General features: G+C 44.7%; 1 protein-coding gene across 2 annotated transcripts in view; it reads left to right on the top strand.

The window, feature by feature from the left end:
- The window catches only part of LOC308463237 (ectonucleotide pyrophosphatase/phosphodiesterase family member 7-like), a 46,139-nt gene extending 23,680 nt beyond the window's left edge, over window positions 1-22,459 (top strand). For both annotated transcript variants that reach the window (XM_080981430.1, XM_080981429.1), the window contains 4 exons: window positions 4,658-4,803; window positions 12,066-12,692; window positions 17,359-17,690; window positions 21,405-22,459. In XM_080981430.1, coding sequence (XP_080837556.1) covers window positions 4,658-4,803; window positions 12,066-12,692; window positions 17,359-17,690; window positions 21,405-21,465 — 1,166 coding nt within the window. In that variant the 3' untranslated portion in view covers window positions 21,466-22,459. The remainder of the gene's footprint in view (window positions 1-4,657; window positions 4,804-12,065; window positions 12,693-17,358; window positions 17,691-21,404) is intronic.
- The last annotated feature ends 217 nt before the right edge of the window (window positions 22,460-22,676 follow it).

Here is a 22,676-nt window from a genome sequence, read left to right as displayed (position 1 = left end):
CACATCTGGGTGACCACTGTGAGAACAGGATGCTGGAATAGAAGAGCCATTAGGCTCTTCTTGTGTTTTTAACTGAGTATGTGTCAGAGACTGGGCAGAGGAGAAATGGTGGAGACCACCTCCCCAGCCTGACCCTTCCAGAGAAGAAGAAGACAGTTCAGAATTACAACAGGGATTTGAGAGAGGTCACAGCTCAGAAGCAGATGAGGGGGAAAGCTGGGAAATAATGGGAGAGGAAAAGGAACCACCAGGAGGGCAACAGCTGACAGACACAGTGTCTTCAGAAAGCATTCCAGACACACACACCCTCTCCTAGAAACCGGCAAGCCTTGAAAGTAGTAGAGCAAAGGGCTCAGAAGCAAACAGTCCTTAACGCCACCCCTAGAAGAGATGAGGAATGAGGAATTGGGAGGAAAAAGGGGTGGAGAGTCACTCAGGACAATGCCATTATTCTGAGAGGCTGCATTCCCAAGCCTCTCTCTGTGAATATTGAATAAAAGCAGATGGTAAGGACTTTTCCTTGTCTCGTCCGTTCCTGGCAACCTGCCGCGCGGGGGGGGGTTTTACTCCACCGCCTGACAGTATGCCTCTGAATGCCAATTGCTGGGAATTGCAAGTTGAGGAATTCCATTTGCTGGGACCAGGCAAGCGAGAGGCACTATCAGAGTTCAAGGGCACATTCCGGCCAGGCAAAAACACTCAAGGAGGGGGCAAAGCAGGGCTGCTGATGGGTGTGGCCTGGGGGGGAGGGTGTGGTTGAGAAGGGGTGTAAGTTCAAAGGGATAGAGAGGTCTGGAGAGTTACACTTGGTTCCCAGGCTTGAGTTCCCCAACCCTGACATAGCTGCTAAAATAGCATTGTTCTTGCATTTATAGTTCACCTTTCCTCAAAGGAGCTCAAGGTGGTATAAATTGTTCCCTCCCACATTCATGTCATCCTCAAAACAACCCAGTGAGGTAGACTAGGCTGAGAGGCAGTAACTGGCTCAAGGTCATTCAGTGAGCTCATGGCTGACTGGGGATTTGAACCCTGGTCTCCCAGGTCTTAGTCTGACACCCTAGGCACTACAGCATACTGGTATCAGAGATTTATGTATATCAACTGCTGTGGTGCCACATAGGCAATTGCTATGGGGTTCAGGAAGAGCTCCACCTTCTGGAAATGTTCGTCCAGGAAGAACTGAACCATCATATAATCAACGCTAGACAAGTGGTCCAAAAGGATAACAGAATCAATGACACGGCATCAAAAACAACCGAGGGGTCTAGAAGAACTAACAGGATCACAATCCTGCTGTCCGTTCTCCAGCGTAACTCATCTAACAGCGAGAAGTCATTGTTACAGTGAAGCTATGTGAACAGAACAGGTAATAGAAGCAGGGGTTTAGTGCAGGGAGACAAAACACTGCTTCTTCTACTAGGAGATCTAGATTCAGGTAGGTAGCCGTGTTGGTCTGACGCAGTCAAAATAAATAAAAAATTGTCCAGTAGCACCTTAGAGACCAACTACGTTTGTTCTGGGTATAAGCTTTTGTGTGCATGCACACGAAAGCTTGCATGCTTTCTGAAGAAGTGTGCATGCACACAAAAGCTTATACCCAGAACAAACGTAGTTGGTCTCTAAGGTGCTACTGGACAATTTTTTATTTACTAGGAGATCTGTTCACATAGCTTCACCATTCCAATGAGCCAATAATGAACTGATTTCACCAATAAAACAAGGGGGGGGGGGGATAATGCTTCTGGTATATGACTCCTGTGACTGCCTCCAAGGAAAGAATAATCTGTAAAGGGTGTGTGTATGTGTGCATGTTAATCAAAGCCCTTATCAGATACCAAGAGATAAACCTTACATAATTCAAGATAAAATCTTATCTTCAAGTTCAGGGACCAATTAAGCAACTACCCTGTAATGATCCTTCTGCTCTTTGCAAAAAGGAAAAAAAAATGTTAAGAAAAGGGGCATCTCTTACAAAGGGGGATGGTGCAGTCGTTGCAGAGGCCCCCAAATTCAACTTTGTTTTGGCTTCAGCTTTGACTGACCTTGCTGCAGTCGAATACCTTACAGAATTATCAATGGGGAAATTGTATAGTCTTTCGGAAAAATCCTTTGGGAAAGAAGTTTAAGTTGTCATCTTGTTTAATTAGTGTTTATATTACATTATTGTTAGATGTTCCATCACAGTAGTCAGCCACCTTATAAGGTCCATTTCCAGGACGGGAAGGTGGGTGCTTTGATTAATTAATTAATTAATCAATCATTGCCAACAAATAACTTTGAAAGCTGAGGAAAATTGATAATTTTTATTGCAAATAGATATGCTGGAAGTCAATCCTAATTAAATGAAAGCATTCAAGGCTAAAAACTTTATGTGTGGGGTGGGGAGCAGTCAATGGAGCTCATGAGGCATTTCCTCTGTGCCTACAAAGCTCAGAACCCTACCCAGACGCATGACTGTGTGTGGATTTTAACCCTGGTCTCCTGGGACCTTGTACAGCACCCTAACCACTACACCACACTGCCACTGTTCTGGCTCTTGATTCAAACCTGGCAAACATTCACCTCTATTTCCTATGCCGTTTGGCTGGCTAGTGGCCCAATATCATGGGATGTCTATTTCCAGCTTCAATATTTGTTGCTAGGAACTTTATTCTCCAAGACCAAAGCTGTTGTTTTCTCTCTTCCCTGCCAGATCCTGTGACTCATTCTCTGGGTAGATCATTATTTATAGTGCAGCTGAATACTATAAGCTTTGGCCTTTTGCTAAGAAGTCTATCGCTCAGCAGTTAATTTAGCAGAGGCAGTGCCCTGTGCCCACAATGAATCTGAACTCTCACTTCCCTCTGCTGATTTCTGCCAAGGCTGGTCCCAGGCTTCTCTCCCCACCACCACCACCACCTTCTTCATGCTCCTCTCTCTCAGTTTTTAGCCTTTTCTGTTATTTCAGACAGAGCCTCTCTCACCCTGTTCAAAGCCCAAATTGAGGGTGCCCACTTACTCATCTCCAAAAAATAAAGAGTGCATCACTAGGGATCGAGAGTGGCATATAGAGTTGAGCATGCTAATCTGTGAGAGAAGAGGAGCCCCACTGGATCAGACCAAAGGCCCACCTAGTCCAGCATCCTCTTCTCATAGTGGCCAATCAGATTCCTCCAGGAAGCCCACAGGCAATAGCCCTCCCCTTGCTGCTACTTGTAAGAACACAATAAGAGTCCTCCTAGATCTGGCCAATGGCCCATCAAGGCCACCATCCTGTTCTCACAGTGGCCACCCAGATGTCTCCTTGAGAAACCCAGAAGCAGGACCCAAGCACAAGATCAACTCTCCCCTCCTGTGGCTTCCAGCAACTGGTATTCAGAAGCATTGCTGCTTCCAACGATGGAAGCAGAACATAGCCTTAGTGGCTTATAGTCATTGATAGCGTCTCCTCCATGAATTTGTCTGATTCTCTTTTAAAGCCATCCAAACTGGTGGCCACCATGACACAGAAATTACACACACACCGCTGGTCTCTGTTCTTATAGTTCTTTATTATTAAACAAGGCATGGTCCTGAAAGTCCTACCAGCAGTGGGACTGTCCTCTGAGGTACCTTCCAATAGAGGACTACCGTCTATAAAGTAGATCGCATGACCACCCCGGTCTGAACTCAAGGCAGGCAGCTGTGGTTCCAGGGAGAGTATCTTTGGAAGTTGCCTTTCTCCATGAAGAGGAGAGCCCAGGAAGTCATGGCTGAAAGCACCCATCCTATGGTCATAAAAGAAGTCCGGTGTGACCAAGTGATGGCCAACCTGCCTTATACATGTATGTTGATATTTCCAGGAAACATCCATGATTATGCCATGGAAGACTGATTACACAGGGATAACAGAAGAGCACAGGAAGCTGCCTTATACCAAGTCAGGCCATTGGTGCCTCTAGCTCAGTATTGTCTACACTGACTGGCAGCAGCTCTCCAGGGTTTCAGGCAGGAGTCTTCCCTTGTCCTATCTGGAGATGCTGGAAACTGAACCTGGGACTTTCTGCCTGCAAGGCAGATGTTCCACCCTTGAGGTTTAAAACTCAGAAACAGAAAGGTTTCTCATATATATATATATATATATATATATATATATATATATATATATTGCTATGTTCAACACAGCTCTAAAAATCTGTAATGCAATTACATGTTTATATGGTCTCATTATTTACTGGGAATTAATTAAAACAGACAGGCAGATATGCTTATATGCTTACCAGCCATCCAACAGGTTTTAATTAATATTCCTCATTAAAAAGAACTTCCCGTAAAGTAAATACATTACTCAGATAATGATTTAATTAGTATCTGAATGTGATTGGTTAAAAAAGATTATCTTTGCCAGAAATTCATTCTAGGATGCAATATAGTGTGCACTAATAAAGTGCAGAAGTGGTGAAATGTTCAGAGAGTAGTCTCTCTCACTGGCTCAGTAACAAAAATTGTTCTGTATTCAAGATGGCAGCAGAACAGATAGGTCTAGAACACTCAAGTAAGTGAGTCAAGTGTCATACTACTGCAGAAGCGAGGAGGTACTATCAGGAGCCCAAGTCACCTAGGGGGCAGTGAGTCCACAGTCACAACAGAACACCCACCTTTCTTACCACGTTTCATCCTTTTTCTTTTCCAAACCTAGGCCGCTGGATCGAAGACCATGGTGTCATCCACAATATGATGTTCAACACGGAGACTCTGAGAAAGTATGGCCACAAAGAAACACAGAACAAGACCGAATGGTGGGACAATGGAGTTCTGCCACTGTGGATCACAGCTCAAAACCAGGTACTGGATCCAGAGCAATGATTATATTGCTATAATGAATTGTCCGAGGGCATCCTCGAGTTTCTCCAGACCAAGGGTTGCATTTTCATGGGGAAGACTATTAGTGGCAACTAGCTATGTTCTGCCTCCACCATCAGAGGCATTAATGCATCTCAAAATGAAGGCTCTTGTGCTCAGGTCCTGCTTGAGGGTATCTCACAGGCATCTGACTGCTTGAACAAGAATTTGGACCAGATAGGCTTTTGACCTGATCCAGCAGGATCGTCATAAGTTCATGTGAGGAACAAGTGGATGCAGACTGAAGAATGATCAAAGTTAAATCAGCAAAGACCACCCTGATGGATGGTCAGGGGCGATCAAAGGGTAACCGGCACCCGGTGCAGGGTGTTGGGGGCGAGGCAAACCGCCCGGCAGCTCTTGAGCATGCGCCATACATACAGTGCATGTGCGGCTGCACTACATACAGTGCATGTGCATGCGCTGTACATAGCAGCACTGTGCATGCACCGCCAGGTGGTTTGCCGATGGCGCCGTGGCGGGATCCTCTGCTCGCGGCGGTGGTGGAAGGGTTCTCCGCTTGCAGCTGCAGCGGTGGCGGAGAGATCCTCTGCACATGGCTGTGGGGTGCGATGGCGGCAGCTCACACCGCCGCTCCCAGGGCAGCAGGGCGAGTTTCCCACAGGGTGCCTTCTTGTCACCCCCTCAGAGATGGCACACAGGGCGGACCGCCCCCCTCCCTCCGCCACTGTGGATGCTGTTCACACCTTTCTAGACAGATAAACCCAAGGATCTGCAAACAGCACGACTGAATCAGCATCATTGTGGCGTGTCTTGTTTTTTAATGAAAAACTCTTGTGTTCCTTAACCTGTAAGAAGAACCTATACATACAGATGGCCTGAAAGAATCTTTATGTGGATGTGGTCAGAGGCAGTAACACTTCTGAATACCAGTTGCTGGAAATCACAGGAGGGGAGAGTGATCGTGTGCTCAGGCATTAGGGCGGCAACTGTGAGAACAGGATCCTGGGCTAGGCAGGCCACTGGCCAGATCCAGTATGTTATGTTCTTGTGATCTGAATTTCTCTCCCATCTCTACTCTCAGGTTTTTGGCCGATTTCTTGCCTCTGACACAGCTGAGCTCCATTTTTCCTTTATTGCTTACCACCTGAATCCCTCCTCTTCTTCGCTGCTGAGCTTGTCAACACTTGTACAGAAAGTACACTTAATTCTGGGCAAATCCAGCTTTCCAGAACCATCTCTCATCATTCAGTAGTCCAAAAGATTGTCATTACTTCTTAATCACATGAACAATGAGTAGGCAATGCCCGTTTTAGGAATCCCAAGTGGTTACAGCCTGCTGATAGCTGAAGATCAGCAAAGCGATTCACCTTATGTGGCATCACCTACATCATTTTCAGAGAAATGTTGACTCCGCATGCGATTTGGACAAAACTGGGTTTATTAATCATCAAGATACCAGTCCCTACCACTCTGCTCCAATTTGGGCGTGTTTCTGTGGAGATAAATGTGTTAACCTCTGGCCAAGTCTAACGGTTTTTCTTTGACAGAATCCATGTTGCCAGGATTCCATGGGAAACACTGGAAAAGAAATAGGCTGGTGTAGACTCATGTAATGAAGGGCTAAGTTAACCCAAAGATGGTGGTCCGTTAGGGTAAATGTGCCCTCAGCCAGTCCTCACCTTCCTACCTTCTTTCTTAACTGACAACTAGTCATGTAGTGGCCAAATCAGAAGTGCAGAGTTCTTTCATCATAGTCACAGCCGCACCAGAGGCAGCCTCTTCCACTGTCAAAAAGCACTTGCCATTAGGATGCTATTTTGCGGTTTGCCTCAGGTGCCAAAATGTACTGGGCCCTGATCACTGTGGAGATCTGATTCCTCACTCTGAGAACAAGATGCAGAACTAGATGGGTTACTGGCCTGATCCAGGCAGGTAGTTCTTTTGTTCCTAAACCTACACAGAGAGTCAAGAGCCCAGGTTTGGTTGCCAGAATTTCCTGACCACATACTATTTACCTCTTGATCGACTGGTTGGTTGGTTGATAAGTTCAGAGGGAGACAATGAAATGGCTGAACATCCCTTAGTCCGTTGAAAGCCCATGTACTGATTGCTTTGGAAAAGACAAAATGTGTCTTGAATTCAAGGCAAAGGAATTTGGTCTCAGCAAACATCACTCTAGCAACTCAGAGATTAAACATAATACATCTAATTTCTTTCTTCTTCTTTTTTGAAAATGCATTGATATATGACAGCCTTGAAGTATTTCTCTAAAGATATGTTTCGCTGTTTAGCAGAAGACTAAATAGAATGTCAAGAGAAACAGTGACCTTGTAAATCTCCAGCCAAACAATATAACTCCCTTTCTTTTCTTTTTCTGTATTTCCACTACTTCCACTCTTTCTCTTAGCGAAGGAAAATGTAGCTACAGTTTCTTTGCCCTCGCATGGGGGGGGGGTGCGGGGAAGAGTGATGCTAATTCGAATGACACATGGAACAGGAATTTTAAAGAGCTTGTGCAGCTAAAGGTTAAATCTAGCTTATGTCAAATTGAAAGCAGCCTTCAAAGTGAAAAGCAGGAGAAACCAAAATTACAAAGCACTTTAGTTTAAGCAAAGGGTACGATCAGGAAAGGGGGTGGGTGGAAACAGCCCCGCAAACCTGCCAGCTGCCTCAATTCACAACTTTGAGGAATAATAAGAATGTCTGTGATGCTCTGCAATAAAAGAAAGCAGCAATATTAACAGAAAATAACATTCCCAGTAAAACTGGTAATAATCGCAAATTTTATAGCTGCTAGTAAAGTTGATTATGTTAATAAAATGGGGAGGCAAGAACAGTAAATACCCTCTTGTTTCTACATAATTATATTTTTATTGAGCTTTATTAAATTGTTTTGTTGGAAATAAGAACAGGAGGAATTCCCCTGCCAGGTTTTGACTCAATGTGAATTCAGCTACTTGGGTTAAAAAGATCTGGAGCCAGACGTCAAAGCTCTCCAAGGTACAATTCTGGGGATAAAGAGGGGGAGGAAAAGAGCATAGTCACTGCCCTCCATTGGGCCTGTTTATGCATATAGGTTGGAGGGAGATGAGCCTCAGACTCCAGGCTTCTCTAGTTCACACGCAGAACTCTCCCTAGGAGATGGTCCCTCACCAGCCACACCCTTTTCCCCATGTCAAACCCCTCACCAACCCTGATTCGCACCCTCTTGATAGTTTTTGGCAGGCTGGAAAACATCATTGAACTCTGGTAATGCTTCTGGCTTGTCTGCTTGGAGGACAGAGATATATGAGTAAATTAACATTTGTTGCTCTACCCACTTTTGCATGTGGCCCCCAGAAGCTTCCCTAGATGGGAATGTGGCCCTCTAGCAGAAAAGGGTGCCCCGTCCTAATATAGATGTATATAGATGTATGTACACCCCAGTGCCTGAAACTCATAAGTCATTTTATGCAGTGATAGTTGGGATCAAGGGGTAAACTTTTCTCAGGACTTCGCCAGTTCTGGTAGTGCATGGATAGCAAGTTTGCAGATAAAACTCCTTGTGCATGGAAAATTAGCACATTAGGCTAGCCATCACTTTGCCATGTTTTAATTTATACAGGGAAAGTATAGATTGTAAGCTCTTTGGGGATGGGGATCTGTCTATTCCCACCCCACACCCCACCCCGGTTCTGTAACTCTGTAATGCTCAATGTAATCCCACAATACCCGGAGGGACAACCTTGAATGCTATGGCACTTACTTCTGAGTAGAAATGTATAGGGTTGCATTTTGAGATAACAAACCTGTTTGCATTCAGCTGGAATTAACCTTCATTGGAACAGTGGGACTTACAGTGGTACCTCGGGTTAAGTACTTAATTCGTTCTGGAGGTCCGTACTTAACCTGAAACTGTTCTTAACCCGAAGCACCACTTTAGCTAATGAGGCCTCCTGCTGCTGCCGCGCTGCCGGAGCACAATTTCTGTTCTCGTCCTGAAGCAAAGTTCTTAACCTGAAGCACTATTTCTGGGTTAGCGGAGTCTGTAACCTGAAGCATATGTAACCTGAAGCGTATGTAACCCGAGGTACCACTGTACTTCTGAGTAAACATACTCAGGATTGCACTGTGAAACTACGAAAATGTGGAACTGGTATCCCAAAGAGTGCCAAATATCACAATGGAGATTCTGATGTTACAAGCGGGACTCTGTCCTTAGTACAATCATACCTCGGGTTACAGACACTTCAGGTTGTGTGTTTTCGGGTTGTGCACCACGCCGAACCGGGAAGTACTGGAACGGGTTACTTCCGGGTTTCGGTGCTTGCGCATGCGCAGACACACTAAATCGTGTCATGCGCAGAAGCGCCGAATCATGACCCGCACGTGCGCAGATGCGGCGCTGTGGGTTGTGAATGCTGTAGGTTGCGAACGTGCCTCCCACATGGATCACGTTCGCGACCCAAGCGTCCACTGTACCTGGACAGTATTATGAACTCAGATTGATCTTTTCATTCCTTGGCAGAATTTGCCTGTTTTTGTGAAGTTGGGTTTTAAATCAGCTTTGACCTTTCCTCAGCCCCAAAATGGCATATTAAATGTCAGTAAGAACATTATGATAAGCATAATAATGATAATAATAATAATAATCTGGCTGGTGCTACTCTGAAATTCATTGAATTAATAAAATTACTCTGTAAAATTTATGGCAGAGGTTACCTCTGATTTGACAGGCATTTCATATGTGGAGGAAATTTCTACCTTATGGAGTAATCCTATACGTGTTTATTTTTTTTAATATAATTTTTATTATTTTCAGTAATAAAACAGAAACATAAAATATGACATTATGATAGCCATTCAAAAGCATTTGCTCTGCCGAGCTTGTGACTTCCCTCCCTCCCTTCAACTGGTTTCCAATTTCCTAAAAAACTGTATACGCATTTCTGCTGTCAGTTTCTGTCCTTCAATACATATCAAATCCTTCTATTATCCATGTTCAGATACTATTTTTATATTGTGTAGCAGGATTTATGTCAATCCTGCTAGTGTCTTCACATTTTTGCAATGGTCTCTCAAGTACTCAATAAATTTACTCCAATCTCTCTGGAATTTCTCGTCACCTTGGTTCCGGATCCTCACAGTCAGTTTGGCTAGCTTCGCACAGTCCATCATCTTCATCTGCCACTCCTCAATCGTTGGTAATTCTTGTGATTTCCACCTTTAGGCTAACAAAATTCTTGCTGCAGTGGTGGCATACATAAACAGTCTTTGGTCTACTTTTGCAATCTCTTCTCCCATCAACCCAAGCAAAAACGCTTCCGGTTTTTGGGGGAAGGTATATTTTAACATCTTTTTTAGTTCATTATAGACCATTTCCCAAAAAGTTTTCACCTTATAACAAGTCCACCACATATGGTAAAAGTCTCCATCCTTTTCATTGCATTTCCAACATAATTTATTTTTCATCCTATACATTTTGGCCAGTTTTACTGGGGTCAAATGCCACCAATACATCATTTTCATTACATTTTCTTTCAGTGTACCATACATGCTGTAAATTTTAAATTCTGATTCCATAATTTTGACCAAGATTCATACTGGATATTATGCCCAGTGTCTATAGACCATTTCGTCATTACTTCTTTCACCTCTTCATCTTTAGTCCGCCATTCTAACAAAAAGTTGTACATCTTTGACAACAGTTTAACTTTACCCTCCAGCAGTTCAGTTTGAAATTTAGATTTCTTACTTTCAAATCCGCAATTCCTTTTGTCAGCACTAAATATATCATTTACTTGGTAACATTGCAGCCAACCAGTAAACATTTCCCCTATCTGTTCATATGGTTTGAGTTTCCACCGTTTCTCTGTTTCTATCAACATTTCACCATAGGTGGCCCATTTCTCTTCCATATTTAATTTTTTAACAGTCAGTGCTTCTACTGGAGATAGCCACCAAGGTGTTTTCCGTTCTAACAGATTTTTATATCTATCCCATACATCATAAATTGATTTTCTTATCATGTGGTTTAGAAATCCTTTATGCACTTTTACTTTATCATACCACATATACGAATGCCACCCAAATCTGTTATCATAACCTTCTAAATCCAATAAATCTGTATTTTTCGATGTTATCCACTCTTTCAACCAACACAAGCAGGACGCCTCATAGTAGAGCTTCAAATCTGGCAAGGAGTTTCTTTTTTGTCTATTAATAATTTAAACTTTATCCTTGGTTTTTTCCCTTGCCAGATGAATCTCGATAGAATCTTTCGCCAATCCTTAAATTGCCCTGTTCCTTTAATTATCGGAATCATTTGAAAAAGAAATAACATCTTGGGTAGAACATTCATCTTTATAGTGGATATTCTGCCCCACAATGACATATTTAATCTGTTCCATATTTCTAAATCACTTTTAATTTCTTTCCATGTTAAAACATAATTGTCATTAAACAAATTAATATTCTGGGGGGTTAATCAAATTCCTAAATATTTAGCTTTTTTGACCGCCGTAATTCCAAATTCTTGTTGCATCTCTTCTAATTTTCCTTTATTCATATTTTTCATCAACATTTTTGTCTTTCCTTTATTCAACTTAAAACCTGCCAACTGCCCAAATTCTTCATTTTTTCCCAATGATTCCCTTACACTGGTTTGTGGCTCTTCTAATGTTAGGACCAAATCATCTGCAAAGGCTTGTAGCTTATACTTTTTTACACCGATTCTTATACCTTTCATGGTTATAGATTCCCACAGGTTTTTTGTCAAGACCTCCAGGACAGTAATGAATAATAGTGGCGACAACAGACATCCCTGTCTTGTTCCTTTAAATCCTATACGTGTTTAAGCATTGAGCTCAATGAGGCCTATGCGAATGTCCATCACTGTCCTAACCGCAAGAGTCCAATTAAAAAAAACAAAAAGTGGAATTGTTACACCAGAGCACTTTAATTCACTAAAATTATGTGACTCTAAATTTACAGTATTGCAGCTGAATCCCTTCCACAGAACACTGATAGTCTGGAGGTGGCATTTGCACTAACAAACCGGGGGAAATGTTCAATAAACAGAGTGTCTGGAAGCAGCTTCAGAGTGTGCTGAAGTATGTTTGCATTCAGGTTGCAACAACGAAGAGAGATGCTAGGTGTAACTGACCCTTTGGCTTGATTTTTCTTGTCCTTCACACAGTTAAGAATATTCCCTGAACTCCCCATTTTTTAATTTAAAAACCCCCTCATTTTTTCTCCACTAGGGAAAAAAAACAGCTTCATTTCACTATCCCGGTGGAGGTGCCAATTACAGTGGCCAGGGAGTCCAAAGGAGTTTGGTTGAGTCCTTTACTCACCCCGACAGCAACGAGACAGAGTGGAGGGAAAACATTGATATCGTCATGAAATGGTTCACCGAGGAAGATTTTGATTTTGTCACACTTTATTATGGGGAACCTGACAAGGTGGGGCACATGGTTGGCCCAGAGACTGAAGACAGGAAAACGATCATCCAACAAATTGACCGGACCATCGGTTACCTCCTTGAAGCGATTGAAAAACATGGCTTGAAGGAGACCCTCAATGTCATCATCACATCTGATCATGGAATGACCACGGTCAAAAAGAAACCGGAAGTTACTGAGATCATGCTGAGCAACTACATTAAATTCAGCGACCTGGTGAAATTTGACATTGTAGACTATGGTGGCTTTGGCATGATCCTCCCAAAACCGGGTAAGGAAGAGGAAATCTATCAGGCATTGAAAAATGCCCACCCTCATCTCAAAGTGTATAAAAAGGGAGAGTTTCCTGAGCATTTCCATTACGCTCAACATGAACGGGTTTTGCCAATCCTGGTTTATGGAGATTCGGGTTACAGTGTCAATGGGGTAAGTTCATTATGAAATCATGGCTTCTGCATACCAGTTGCTGGGGGTCCTAACAGAGGAGAGGTGCTATTGCACTCAGGTCCTGGCTATGCCTTCCCACTGGGGCATCCAGATGTCCACTCTGAGAACAGGATGCTGAACTAGATAGGCCCCTGGTCTGATCCAACTGAAGTATCCTTATGTGGTTTCCACACCATGCAATAATACTTGGATCTTTTCAAGGTAAAATGCCATATTAACACATGCACATGCTGGGCGGCTCACAACAGAATATTAAAAATACAATAAAACATCAAACATTAAAAACTTCTCTAAACAGGGCTGCCTTCAGATGTCTTCCAGAAGTCAGATAGTTGTTTATTTCCTTGGCATCTGATGACAGGGCATTCCACAGGGTGGGCGCCACTACCAAGAAGGCCCTCTGCCTGGTTCCCTGTAACCTCACATCTCACAGTGAGGGAACCACCAGAAGGCTCTCAGCACTGGACCTCAGTGTCCAGGCTGAACGATGGGGGTGGAGATGCTCCTTCAGGTATACTAGGCTGAGGCCATTTAGGGCTTTAAAGGTCAGCACCAACACTTTGAATTGTGCTCGGAAACGTACTGGGAGCCAATGTAGGTCTTTCAGGAACGGTGTTATATGGTCTCAGCGGCCACTCCCAGTCACCAGTCTAGCTGCTGCATTCTGGATTAGTTGTAGTTTCCGGGTCACCTTCAAAGGTAGCCCCACATTGCAGTAGTCCAAGAGGGAGATAACTAGACCATGCACTACTCTAGTGAGACAGTCTGTGGGTAGGAAGGGTCTCAGCCTGCGTACCGGATGGAGCTGGTAGACAGCTGCCCTGGACACTGAATTGACCTGTACCTCCATGGACAGCTGTGAGTCCAAAATGACTCCCAGGCTGCGCACCTGCTCCTTCAGGGGCACAGTTGCCCCATTCAGGACCAGGGAGTCCCTCACACCTGCCCACCCCGTCCCCCAAAGAGTACTTTTGTCTTGTCAGGATTCAACCTCAATCTGTTAGCCACCATCCATCCTGCAATCGCCATAATTCAGGGGAAGCGAACCTGTGGTCCTCCAAGTGTTGTGGAACTAATTGTTTTTATATATGAACTTGGTTTGTTGTATGTTTTTGTTCCCGATGTTTTACTGTTCTATCCCTCTAAGATGTTTCATAGGAAATGATTCGTAAATGAAAGGGAATGAGGAAATAAACGGCAGCACCCACCATACCTGGCCCATGCAGGCAGCCCAAAGTAATCCTGGACAGAAGTTTTACATGTTGAGGTGCACTGTTAGACATGTCAGGAGGCAGAGATTTCCGTCTCGTCTTGTGTTCATTGCACTCAGCACTTTTAACCTTCTGCAGCACTTTGGCTTCCACTAAAACCTACATCCCACTATTCACTGTGGCTGAAACTATTTCAATTTCAGTGGAAGGGAAACATCAGATGCAACGTAAAGAAATAATATATTATTTAACATAAAGACTATGGACTAAAAGAAAAAAACAATACTGAACACTGCTCATATTTGACTGTGTGATTTCCATTCCTGAATATGCAAATCGTAGCCAATTTATGCTCCCATTTCAATTTCTGATGGAATTCTCCCTATGCAAAATACACACTCCACTGGCTGTGATCTTAAATGTTTGTTATTCAGAATAGTGGTTAAAATTCAAAACATCGTAAAGACTAGTACAATTTTTGTGGGGAAATGACAGTAAGTGCACAGCATGGCTTTTTACTCTCACTTTCGCCTTGGGATCTTTTCCTTCTGATTGCGCCCCCATGTGGCAAACTCTCAGGCATGCTGCAACCTGGAGAGACAAGAAATTCCTAAGATCTGCAAAGTGGAATACATGGCAAAGCTCACCACCTGGGCGTGCATCCTATGGAAATGTTTCCATTGCAAAATGGTGTGCTCCACTGAGCTTGTTGTATCCAAAATGAAAATGTGCATAGAACCTAAAAACATATTCAGAAAAAGTACCATATTTTTCACTCTATAAGACGCACTTTCCCCCTCCTAAAAATTAAGGGGAAATGTGTGTGCGTCTTATTGAGCGAAAGCAGGCGGGAGGCTCTGCTCAGCACTCCTTTAAAGAGCTGCGTGGAGCATGTGTGCAGCTCTTCAGGGCTTCTCCCCGAGGAGGGAGAAGGGCTGCCCTTCTCCCTCCTCAGGGAAAAGCCCCCAAGAGCCGCACACACACTCTGCGCGCTCTTTAAAGGGAGCGCGGCTCTTGGGGGAGCCTTAGTCGCGCGCAGCCTGTCCTGGGCAGGGGATGAAGGGGAGGGGAGCCCCTTGCCCGGGAGAGGCTGTGCCCCATAAGCCAGGACAGTCAGCGGGATCGCTGTGCTGTGATCCTGCTGGCTGTCCTGGCTTCTAGCTTCTGGCGCAGCCTCTTCCGAGCAAGGGGAGCCTTCATCCCCTTGCCCGGGAGAGGCTGCGTGTGGCTATCCCATAAGCCAGGACAACAAGCGGGATCGCTGTTCAGCTGTCCTGGCTTCTGGGATTCAGAATATATTCTTTTTCTTGTTTTCCTCTTCCAAAAACTAGGTGCGTCTTATGGTCTGGTGTGTCTTATAGAGTGAAAAACACGGTACATAGTATGGCCCTCCTTGTATGGAAGGGGGGAGAAGGGGGAATGGATGCACCTCTGTTTTAAAAACTCCCCGCTAGCATGTCAAGGAAGTGACCAGCCTATAGCAGAGGAGGAGATGGGACTCCAGGGTCTCTCCTCCCTCAGCTGTCACCTGGCAGGAGACCCTGCATGAGCCTGCAGCAGACTGAGGAAGGGAAAGGAAGCAGGTCCATTCCCCACTCAGCAGAGAGCTCATCAATGTTTGCTTTCTCCTCTCCTTGCATGCCCCAATCCACCCGCATTCTGGTTAGTCCTTACAAGAAACAGAAGAAACTAAGAATTAGTGCCTGAGTTTGCTTTTTTCCTCCTCTCTCCCCATCCCTTTGCCACTTATGTTGCACCTTTCAGAGTGCAAGTCATTATTTATATTCGTAAGCTGCTTGGAGGCAGAAATGCTTCTGAATCCCAGTTGCTGGAATCCATAAGAGGAGAGACTGCTCTTGGGCTCTGGTCCTGCTTGCCCTCAATGGGGCATCTGGGTGGTCACTGCGAGAACAAGATTCTGGGCTAGACGGACCATTGGCCTGATCCAGCAAGCTCTAATTGTGCTCTGCAGGCCTTTTTTTCTCAGCTGAAGAGCACGGTGAAAATAGTATCAATAAAAATAAAGAGCCATTTCCCCAAACAAGCTACTTTTCAGTCATACAGTTACCCGCCTGCGTTCTCAAGCAGTGCAATCTGCAGTTCCACAAGCTATTTCTAAACATGTAGACTGATCTTCAGACCAAGTTAACACATTTCATGCATCCTGAAGCATGAAAGACCTCTTCACACATCATACTTTTTTTTTTAGGTGTACGTCTGAAGTTTTCAAAGCATAAGGCTAGAATTGTAAACCACGGATGTGAACTTGGTGCCCAGTTTCGAGTGGAGCAATAGTGACATATAGTGGCTGATGCACCAAGTCCTAAGGCTTCCAACATTTGGAAGGCAGTGATGAGAACTGAGAGGTTATGAGAGGTCATGCTTTGTATGAATCATTTTGACATTGCACAGCTATCTACCTGTCTATCTGTCTGTCTGTCTATCTAGCTATCTATCTATCTATCAATTCCTTGCACACAACATTTCCTCTTGAGTGACATGTTTGCAGAGGGTTACCCATGGCATGCCCATGGTGCATTTTTAGATCTAGATTTAATATCAATACATTTTTCCTGTTAAAATATTCAAAGGGCTTAGAATGAAAACCAATAAAAATACAGTATAAAACACTCAAAGTGCATATTTTCAATACTGTATTACAATCATAGGCCGCTGCTGCTGCTGCTGCTGCTGCTATTGCTATTGTACAGTTTCTGGGGCTGTTTTGCAGATCCCCAAAGAATCCATCCAAAGAGTAACCTTCCTTTTGGCAGCTGCCTTGGATAGTGCTGTGCTTAAAAGAACCCACCCTGTGTACTCCCCCACAAACTGTTCATCTAGTCAGCAGAGCATGAGGCTCTTAATCTTAGGGTTGTGGGTTCAAGCCCCACGTTGGTCATAAGATTCCTGCACTGTACGAGGTTGGGCTAGATTGACCCTTATGATCCCTTCCAACTCTATGATTCTATGGTTCTGTTAATGAGAACGGGGGGGGGGATTATACTAGTCCTGGAGCTGATCTAGTTTATTTCTCTCCCTTTGAAATCAATAGGAAGAAAAAAGCCACCGCCCCCCAACAAAATTAGAGAAAGGGTCTGGGAGAACTGAAAGAAAAATGTCTCCTCCACCACCAACACCTTCTGCTCAAACACAGCAGGGCATAGGAAAAGGCAGATTGTCCACCTCCACTTCCCACACCCACTTTATGATTGCTGTGTAGTATCCCCCCCCCAAAAAAAAACCCACATCTACGCTGCTACCCATCGCTACAGCTTGTGGTTCCAAATCCCATAATTTAATTCTGTGTTGCTTAGCTATGCACCCAGATGGAATCGTTAAGGAAGCACTTTCCTCCAGAAACCTAAGAGCACTTCAGGCATGCAATAAATATAAGTGCACAAACCATTGGAAATGTGCTTACGTTCTCTTTTCAGAGGTTCATCCTCTACGTCAACAAAGGTGACCATGGATTTGACAACGAAGACATGGATATGAAGACCATCTTCAGAGCTTTTGGTCCAGATTTCAAGAAGGGCTATTTGGCAGAACCCTTTGACACCATCCACATTTACCCGTTGATGTGTGAGCTCCTGGGAGTCCATCCCGAACCCAACAATGGCTCTTTGGCATTCACTCGCAACATGCTCCATTCAGCACCATCCAGGAACATCCTTATTCCCATCCTTGTAGGAGGCATCCTGGGAGTCCTGCTTCTTCTGATACCCATCTCCATAGTGTCTTACAGGGCTAGTCAACGTCAGAAGAGGTAAGCCGTGTTTCCTTCTTTGTTCCCTAGTTCTGGAATGGCATGTTGTGGAAGGAGGAAGCAGAGGTAAAGAAGGCCAGTGTTGGCACCTGGCACCCTCAGGCAGTTGACAGGATCCATTGCTACATAGGAACACAGGAAAATAACTTATTTGGAGTCAGACCATGGGGTCCACAATTGTCCACAATGACTGACAGCAACTCTCTGGGAGTTCAGGCAAGGGACATTCTCAGCTCTGTCTGGAGATGCCAGGGATTGAACCTGGGACCTTCTGCATGCAAAACAGATGATCTACCACTGAGCTATGGCCATCTGCCCTTTGGGGATTCAATCCCCAGCATCTCCCAGTTGGGGTGACAAAGACTCCCCTACTTGAAATCCAGGAGAACCTCTGCCAGTCAAAGGTAAGAATCACATAAATTGCCCTGCCCACTTTTGGATCTGGCCCCACCCACCACTGAGGCAATGTGTCCCTCAGACTGAAAAAGGGTCTTTCCACTCATAATGTACTACATAAGGCAAAGGACAGGAGTGTTCTTATTCCCGAGAGGCAGATCAGCAAACGCCAGCTAGCAAGCCATTCACTGCAAATCCTGTTTTATTCACTCCTGTAAGAAATAAATATAAAAATCTGCATCTTCACAAATCATATCCGCATTCTGAAACCACAATAAAACACCAGCATGCTCTTTTCCCGGTCATAATTTTGTCATGTTTCACTCACACATTGATTATTCGGCAATGAAATATCAATGCAAGTCTTATTACACCCTATGAAAACATCCTAGTAAACAACATGTATCTGTATAAAACTTTCACGTGGATTCAATCAGCCGGCAATTATGAGGGCCATTTATTTCATTTATTTATTTATTTTTGCTTGCGACACTATAAAACATCTCTCATGCAATGTTCATTTCGCCTTCTAAATTGCTTGGCCCGTAAAGAGACATCTGCACTGCAAACTATGGCACAGTAAAATTTGGGTCCTCAATTGTCACATCGCAAAATGCAACCCGCATTCATAGAGAATGCAGTAGAAAACACAGCAATTTGCCTGCTTTGTTACCCTACCCCCCCCCCCCGCTTGCACAGATGCAGCACAGAAACACAATACAAAAGATCAGAGGGGCCTAATGCAGGGGTAGGGATCCTTCTTCAGGCTGAGGGGGACCACATTACCTTTTAGGCAACCTTCTGGGGGCCAGACACCAGTGATGGGCAGGGCCAGGGGCAAAGGTGAGTGGAACGACGAAGGCTAATTTTGCCTTTGTGCAGAAGCTGTGCCAAGGATAAGGTTCTTAGAGGATAAGGCTATTCATGGCTACTAGCAAGGATGGCTATGCACTGCCTCCATGGTCTAAGTATCACTTGCTGAAAACCGCAGGAGGGGCGAGGGCTCTTGTGCTTGGATCCGGCTTCAAGATTTCCCACCAGTATCTGCCTGGCCACTGTAAGAACAGGATGGACTAGATGGGCCACTGACCTGATCCAAAGACTCTTCTTATGTTCCTAGGCTATTTTCTACAGACATCCATCCAGAAAAGCACTGCGACATTGAGCTAGATAGACCAGTGGTCTGATTCAGAGTAAGGCATCTCCCTGTTCCAGGCACCAATCAAACCAAGACCCACTGGGCTTCAGCAAGGGGGTAGCCTCGTGGTAGCCTTGTGTGCCTTCAGACCATACTGAGAGCTTTGCCTGCCGGACAGCTACGCCCCAGTCCATACATTCGTCTTGAGATGTGCAGATGAGTGGGAGCCAGTGTGGCACAACAGAGCCACCCTGCCAGCTCTGGCATCTCTGCAGCTTATTTGGATGCAATAAGGCGGCAGCAGGGTCAGGACTCTATGGATGCACCATCAGATTGGCACCCGCAATGACTCCATGCAGCCCATACCTCTTTGCATAGGAGCCAACTCCTAGGGGCCAAGGGGTCTTTGGGGCCCCCAATAAAATATTTGAGGGGGACTGGGGCCCCCAAAAGTTGATGGGCATTGCCAATCAAATGGTGTGTGTGCATCGTGTCATGTGGTCGATTATGGGGGGCAGGCTGGGCATCCCTAATATTTTATTCAAGTTGGCACCCCTGCCTCTTTGCCACCCAGGAATTTATTATTAATTCTACACCACCTTACCCTCCCCAACGGCAAGGAGTTCAAGGTGGTGTACATGGTTCTGCCCTCCCCATTTTATCCTCACAACCCTGTGAGGTAAGCTAGGCAGAGAGACAGTGACTGGCCCAAGGTCACCCAGTAAGCTTCATAGCTGAGTAGGGATTCCCACCCAAGTCTCCCAGGTCATGGTTCAACAAGAAACATAGGGACAGCCTTTGCAACTTGAGAAATGCTTGTGGTCAGCCCTGAACAAGTCCACATTAAAAGGCATACGCTTTTAGCTGGAATACTTCCTGCCTTCCTGAGTGTGCCAGGATCCGACCAAGACTACAGCTAGTTGCCATCTCATTAAATAATGATATTCCACTACTCCCCAACTTGAAATAAATCTCCAGTTGTGGGTTCTTTTCTTTTTCTTTCTCTCCCTTTGCATAGAAACCATTTCCAACCCCTAATTAACAATAGCATAGCAGATGTTTTATTAAGCATATCATCTATCTCTGGATAAAAAGCATCTAGAAACGACTCCGGCAATCTGTTAGAAGCCAGAACGCTCTACGTAAACAGCGGCAAAACGCGTCCATTCAAAACGCATTTTCTAAGATTGCACATATGTTTTTTTGCTGGTTTTGTGGGCTGTGAAATGGGAAAGCAACCAACTTTTTGTGAACAGCTTTGCCAGAGCAGAGGAATATAAAGTCTCTTTTTTAAAAAACTAAAAACCAATTTTGTCAATTGTTATGCTTCTAGCTCAGGTATAAAAATCTATTACCTGGTACTGTTGCTCATTACCCCAATATCCAAGCAGTGAGAGATTCTGGGGGTCCCAGCACGTACCCAGGGTTCGATTTCCTTAGGATGACGGTCAATAGAGATTGCAATGTCTATGGGATATATGCCTTTATGTACACCTATAAACAACCTGAACATAGGATGGAGAGGCTCACAACATTAACACTGCAACATCTTGCTTCCCCGTGAGGTTTCCAGAGAAAGTGTGCTCTGCAGCATGCCACTGATGCTGTAATAGCACATGAACTGATACAAAGCCATCCATACTTCATTCTGCTTTATTAGTTGCTCTGCACTGCTTCCCCAATGTCACCTCATTATCATCATTGTCCGACAAAAGCTGGACAAAACAACTGTGGGATTTCAGCAGGAAGGTAAGGGGCATGCATTGATTGGAAACCAAGCAGTATGTCTGCCCCAAAATTTTTGCCGGTGCAAATAGTATTAAAAGCAGGATGCATATAACTACCCTGATACCATGAGCACAAAGAATCATGAATGCACAATAAAAAGAGATGTCTGGATGGGGCTGCCAACCTGCAGCAACTAGTAAAAGTTTCAGGTTCCACTCGCAGTTCTGTCTTTGCTGTGCCCCTAGAGGAATCTTACCTGCTCTGAGCTGTTAAGAGGTTCTGCGTCACCTTAAAATGACAGTTCTCAAATTCAGAAACCCTGCTGTGTGCAATGAAACACTCTCCTCCAAAGGCAAGTTAATTTTAAATTCAATTTGAATACCAAAAACGCTCTCCAAATCATATCTGATTTTCTCTCTCTCTCTCTCTCCAAACGCTCCCATCCATTACAGGAAGAAAGATGAGCATCCCGAAGAAATGAAAAAGACAGTGCCGCCGTCAACTGGCTTATGATGACTCACTTTCATGTTCAAAGAAGGCACTCTTGGAATGATGTTGTCCAAGGCTTAGGTTGCACACCCTGCAGAATGAGATGCTCATGGGGTGTTGAAAGAGTCCTCTGAGAGGTTGGATGGACTGTATCATGTCAAACCACAGCAGGGCAACAGAGGCTGGTCCATTAGAGAGAATGGGGCACTGCCCCACCCTCCCTTTCCATCAGTCCCCACCCGCCCTGCCTTCTTACTTACAGCCAGTTCATGGGGGGCTGTGGCCCTGGCTGTCATCTCCATCGTCCTTAGCCTCAGTGGTGCCCTTGTAGACTTAGTTGGGGGGGTGAGGAGAATGGGCACAAAACAAGCACTAGTTGACTCTGCCTATCATTGGCTTTGGCACCAGCTGATCTGGCAAGGTGGACAGGGTGGCAGGAAACACCCATTTGCCTTTCGGGGGGGGGGGGAATTGCAACATCAATTCTCCCAGAGAAGCAGCCTGGTTCCACATCCTTGACCAAAAACAGGAGCACCAGAACCACCATCTCAGTGATTCAATGCTCCAAAGTGATATTCTTTTGCTACAGACTTGACCTCATACCCACCAACATTTTGCTGCTGAAAAAGTAGGGGTGCACTTACAAACACCCCCAAAGTTATCTACACAAGCTCCAGGGGTGTCATTAGGGGCTGGTCCAGAAATCTTTGGCACTGGCCCCTGGAACCTCTTGCCTCCCCTCCCCCCCCTTTTTGGTAGCCATACATTTTTTGCTTACTGAGCAGTTGGGTAAAGTGAGATCTCAGCCACTGGGGAAGGGCTTTGGCTCAGTGGGAGAGCACCTGCTTTGCCTTGGTTCAATCCAAGACGAAAATTTGTGTTTCTATATAAAGGACTGATTTAACAAGGGAACATAAGGAGGTGTCATTTGCACCCACATTGTTATATTAACATTTAAGTGCACCCCACAATAAGGGATGTCTTGCTGCCTCGTGGAATAAAACAGATAGCAAATCAGTATGCAGTGCTTTTTTTTCTTTAAAAAAATGTTTTGGGACACTCTAATTTTCCTACTCATATTGAAATACTGCCCCTCAATGAGGCCAAACTTAGATTCACAAAATGTTTAGGGGTATGCGTATCCCTGCATCCCCCCAGAAAAAACCCACTGTCAGTATGTATGTATGTATTGCATTTGCACCCTGCTCTTCAGCCAAAAATGCCCCCAGAGTGGC

The sequence above is a fragment of the Podarcis pityusensis genome, assembly GCF_964106645.2.
Source record: "Podarcis pityusensis genome assembly, chromosome: 14".
NCBI classification, from domain to species: Eukaryota; Metazoa; Chordata; class Lepidosauria; order Squamata; family Lacertidae; genus Podarcis; species Podarcis pityusensis.
The sequence above is the reverse complement of the archived record's forward strand: the minus strand, read 5'-3'. Positions and strand labels throughout refer to the sequence as shown.